Source organism: Myotis brandtii, unplaced genomic scaffold (genome assembly GCF_000412655.1).
Source record: "Myotis brandtii unplaced genomic scaffold, ASM41265v1 scaffold339, whole genome shotgun sequence".
Classification (NCBI taxonomy): Eukaryota; Metazoa; Chordata; class Mammalia; order Chiroptera; family Vespertilionidae; genus Myotis; species Myotis brandtii.
This window is the reverse complement of record NW_005363061.1, coordinates 84,105-89,140: the sequence shown is the minus strand read 5'-3', so window position 1 is coordinate 89,140 and position 5,036 is coordinate 84,105. Positions and strand designations below refer to the sequence as shown.

General features: G+C 55.2%; 1 protein-coding gene across 1 annotated transcript in view; it reads right to left on the bottom strand.

Annotated features, from left to right (window-relative positions):
* The window catches only part of PMM1 (phosphomannomutase 1), a 12,179-nt gene that overhangs the window by 2,830 nt on the left and 4,313 nt on the right, over positions 1–5,036 (bottom strand). The window contains exons 2-6 of the mRNA XM_014543822.1: positions 4,960–5,032; positions 1,905–2,022; positions 926–1,002; positions 710–801; positions 395–494 (exon numbers count right to left, since the gene is read on the bottom strand). Of these exons, the coding sequence (XP_014399308.1) occupies positions 395–494; positions 710–801; positions 926–1,002; positions 1,905–2,022; positions 4,960–5,032 (460 nt within the window). The remainder of the gene's footprint in view (positions 1–394; positions 495–709; positions 802–925; positions 1,003–1,904; positions 2,023–4,959; positions 5,033–5,036) is intronic.

Below are 5,036 nucleotides of genomic sequence, written 5' to 3'. Positions count from 1 at the left end.
GGGGGGGAGACACACAGGGAGAGACACAGGGGGGGGAGACACACGGGGGGAGACACACGGGGGGGAGGGGAGACACATAGGTGAACAGATCTGAGACCAACTTCGAGGCTGAATGAGCAGGAATGATTGTTGGATCCTACGTGGGTGGGAAGGTGTCAGTGATGCCCAAGTGTGAGCTGAGGAAGTGAGGTGGCTGGCGGTGTCGGTCCCCAGGGCCGGGAAACCAGCAACGTTGGAAAGATGCTCACGTGCCTCAACCATGGCACATGGTAGGTGCCTAAAGGGTACTGGTTCTCTCAGAACACCCCCCCCCCCGTCCCCCAATCCATGGCACTGATGAGAAAACGGGCTCAGAGAGGCTGAGTGACTGAGGTCCTAAAGCCTAAGGTGGCACCTTGTCCAGCTCCGAGAACTCGATCCGCTCCTCCAGGGTGCAGCTCCGGCCGATGGGCGAGATGTTCAGCATGCCGTTCCGGAACTCGATGAAGGTTCCACTGGTGGTGATGGGGTGGGAGGGAGGGCAGAACCAGAGAGAAGGAGAGAATGGCCCTGAATTCAATCCAGCTCTACCCGGACTTCACAGGGGACGAGAATCCACCCACCAAAAGGCCAGGCCGGAGCATCTCCAGGTCCCTTGGAGAGACCTACCCCTGTTCTCTCAGGCCCAGAACTGAGAGGAGGGGCTGGGCAGGGCTGGGTGGGGTCTCACCGCTTCTTGGGCAGTTTGAGCAGGGCCATGTAGCGGAGGCAGAAGTTGATCAAGTCCTGCAGCAGCTCCTCCCCGAGGTGGTTCTGGATGGTCTGGGCAAGGGACACAGCGCTCTGAGTGTGGGCTGGTGCCGCTCCCGCCACCCAGGACTGTCTCTCTGGGGAAAAGTGTCCTGGGCTAAGGCCCAGGGGTGGGGGTGGGGGTGGGGGCACTGACCTGCTTGGAGAGCAGTCGTCCATGCTTATACTGCACTGTCCCGTTCTCAGCAAACACATAATCAAACTTCTCAATGACTTTAGGGACATGGAGAGGCCAGGGGAGAAAGAGGGAGCATGAGACCAGGTACCCAGAGCCCAGGAGAGGGACAACGCTCACACTTCTTGGTCTGGCATTCGAAGACCTTTTGTTCCCCCCCGAACCTGCTTTTCTATACTTCTCCCTTTCCGCAGCTTTGTTTTTTTCCGAACAAGCAAACAAGCCAGTCACATCTCTAGGCTTTGCTCATGCAGGTCATTCTGCCTGGAATGCCCTTCCCCTCGTCCCCCTCCACTCCAAGACCCGGCTCCCTCCTCTGGGAGCCTTCCGGGACTGCCCAGCAGAGGGCGGCATTTCCGCTTGGTGCTCCCCCAGTCCCTCAGCACAGGGGCTTTGGTTTTGTTTTACAGCTTCCATCACTGTGTTGTCAGGGCTGGTTGCCTGAGAGAGCTTCCAGCTCTGGCTGCCCTGAGAAGTGATGAGGCACAGGGAGCAGACAGAGGCTGTTGCAGGTCCAGGTGGGAGGTGGTCACCTGGACAATGGTGGGGTGGTGGAGATGGAGACACGGACACAGGGAGATATCGCGGGACCGGCTGATGGAATGACCAAGTGGGTGGGGAGAGGGAAATTCAAGGAAGTTTCTGGTCTGCAGAGCTGGAGCAGCTGAGGAAACCGAGACTCAGCCGGAAGAACTGAGGATATAACCACATTAGGGCAGGATTCTGCCTGCTCCATTCCCTGCTGTTTCTCCAAAACAACAGTGCCAGGCTCATGGTCGGTGCTCACGGCACGGTTGCTGAAACAGTGAGGGAAGCATCTGGCTGCTCCCTCTACTTCCTTTGCAGAAACAGGATGGGGTCTGTGGATCCCCCAAACTTCCCACACCCACACCAGCCCGCTTATGGGACTTCGGAGCTGGTTCTGGCCGGCTTGTCCTACCTTCATCCCCCTCTCCCAGCTGCTCAGCAATCTTAGAGTAGTCCGAGCCGCCCACCACACCGATCTGCACCCGACTTCGAAGCTTCTGCAGGAAGGCAGCCACCTCAGGGTCGATTTTCTGCAGCAGGGCGGGGAGCACAAGATCCGGCTGTGGGCATGTTTGGGGCTCCCACTCAGCCCCCACTCAGTGCTCAGAATCCGGGGGTGGGGGTGGGCCCTGTTCTACCTGGATCTGAGGCAGTTCAAGGTTTAGAACACAGACCTTAAAACAATCAGATGCACTTGGGTTCAAACTCGGGCTCAAGTCCCTCCACAACAAAATGACCTTGACAAAGGGCTTTGCCTCTCTTTGTCCCATCTATGAAATGGGGATCACAGTAGCAATACCTGGAGGGGGTCAAGCAATTAACCAGCCACCGATTACGTGAAAAGATTACCCATCAAAGAAATGTAAACTAATGAGTTATAATCCATGTTTTCAAACAGTCAGATATTCAAAGCTGATAATACCAAGAGGGGATGGTAATTCAGAGGAAACGGACACTCTCAAATGCTGAGTGTAAACTGGTACAGCCATTTTGGAGGGTAATATGGCGAGATCTATTAAAACGTAAAATGCACGTGGTCCCATACCCAAATTTCCACTTCTCTTTCCCACGTGTATATGGCGGTTCATTGGGGTATGGTTTATAATAGTGGAAAACTACAAGCAACATACATGCTCGTCAATCAGAGAATGGCACACACCTGCTCGGAAATATACTGTGGTGACACAGAGTTAAGGCAGGCCTGTACTTCCTACATGAGAGAGTCCCGAGACAGGCTAGTTGTCAAAAGCAAGCTGCAAGCCTGGCTGGGTAGCTCAGTTGGTTATCAGTTGGTTAGAGCAGTGGTCGGCAAACTCATTTAGTCAACAGAGCCAAATATCAACAGTACAACGATTGAAATTTCTTTTGAGAGCCAAATTTTTTAAACTTAAAACTATATAGGTGGTACATTGTTATTAACCTAATCAGGGTACTCCTAAGGCTTAGGAAGAGCCACACTCAAGGGGCCAAAAAGCCGCATGTGGCTCACAAGCCGCGGTTTGCCGACCACTGGTCTAGCCTCTTCCTGCCTGTCACTCTGAGAAGCAGGCTCCTTTAACTCCTTGTTTCAGATAGACGAGTGTGGATGGGAGAGTTGGAAGGGGTCGACCTCAGCGAACGTACCTCAAAACAATGTACCTCCCCCGAGCTGTGTATCCCTCGGCCCGCTTGCGCCGCATCTCCCGTCGACCCACTGACCGACACCCCCCACTTTTTCTAATGCCACTTCTTCAAGATAGACTCGCCCAGGCCGAAAAGCGACTTCTGCGCATGGGCCACAAACTTTCAATCGCACTGTACGTGCGCACCTGCACGTGGTATTTTGTGGAAGAGCCACACTCAAGGGGCCAAAGAGCCGCATGTGGCTTGCGAGCCACGGTTTGCCGACCACTGGGTTAGAGCATCATCCTGACACACCAAGGTTGCTGGTTGGATGCCCAGTCAGGGCACATACAAGAATCAATCAATCAACGCATAAACAAGTGGAACGAACAACAAATCAATGTTTCTCTCTTTCTCCCCCTTCCTTTCTCTAAAAGCAATTTTAAAAAAAACAAGTTGCAAGAAGGCACACACAGTATGATGTATGATACTATTTTTTTTTAAAGCTTCATAAAACAATGTGTACTATTTCCTCTGGACAAACACAGATCCAGATAGAGATCTGGAAGGAAGCTACTCAACAGGCAATCAGGTTACTTTGGGGAGGGGGTTGGATCCTGACATAGTCAGAGGGGACTTTAGCCTTCTCTGTTTTCATTCTTTGCAAGAGAATGCATTTATGAATACTTGCATAATTAAAAATTAACTCTTAAAAAGCACTAAGGACAGGGTCTGATAACATAGGTGGACCGCACGAACACACTGCTCTTGTATAGGCTGTTGGGTCAGAGAGCGAAGAGTAAGAGGAAAGGGTGGGGGCTGCCTAGACCCTGCCATTCTCCCTCCACTACCATCTTTCTCCCATCCCTGAGGACTGCAGGAGGGCAGGGAGGAGGCCAGATTCCTCCCTGTGCCCCCAGGGCCCTCCCCTAGGGGAGAGAATTGGAGCCTGTAGGACCTAAAAGGGGAAGGAAGCTAAGACTTGTGTTCCCATCAGTCTCTGCCCTGTAGCCCCGCCCCCTGGCTCGCCCCTCTAGAACCCGGAGTAGTTGGTCCTTAAGGCCCCAGACTGGAGGGCGGGCAAGAAAGAGGCCTGTTGAGGATGGGCCTGGAGGCTCACCCAGGGTGAAATCCAGTGGGATAAAAACGGTATGGAGCAGAGGTTAGAGAATAAATATGGTGAGAAGCCTTTAAAAGAACTGCGCTCCCACCTTCCCAGCGCCACAGTCCCCAGTGTGGCCACGTTGGGCCTGGGAACTCTCACCTCCAGGTGGGCAGAGCCCGTACTCCACGGAAAAGGTACAACAAGCCCTCCCTCCTCTCCACGCCGGGGGTGGGAAGTAAAGGGGAAGAGCGGCTGGAGAAACCAGACCCAGGCCCAGGCCTGCGAAGGTCGGTGGGATGGTTCCGAAACCCCTTTGCTCCCACGAGATGGCGACTCTGACGCTTGGGTGCGCTCCAAGCCCCTTCTGAAACCCTGGGTTCAGACGCCAGTTTACGGCTACCGGGGCGTCCTAGGGCTGAAGTGGGAGAGCGCGGCTGGGGAGACGGGGGCGTCCGAGAGCCGAGCCTGGCAGAGGGGGAGGGAGCGGAGCTAGGTCTCTGCTTGCAGCCTCCTCCTTCCAGAATCCACCCAGCTCGGATGATCGCGGGCAGAAGGCGGGGGCGGACACTCGGGTGTTGTGACAAGAGGACCCGCGTGTCCATCACTCCCATCGGGCGGTCCCCGGGAGTCAGGGGCCGGGGACCTCTGCATCTCACACTCGGTCTCAGAGGTCGGGGTCACGCCGCTGCGGGCCCCACATTCGGCCTCCGGGTGTCCGCGGGACATTCCCGACCTCAGCTTGCGAACGTCGGGCCCCTACCTGACGAGCCGGCGTGAGGGTCCCGTCCACGTCAAACAGGCAGAGGACGCGCTCCCTCCTGCGGGCGCCTGAGCTGC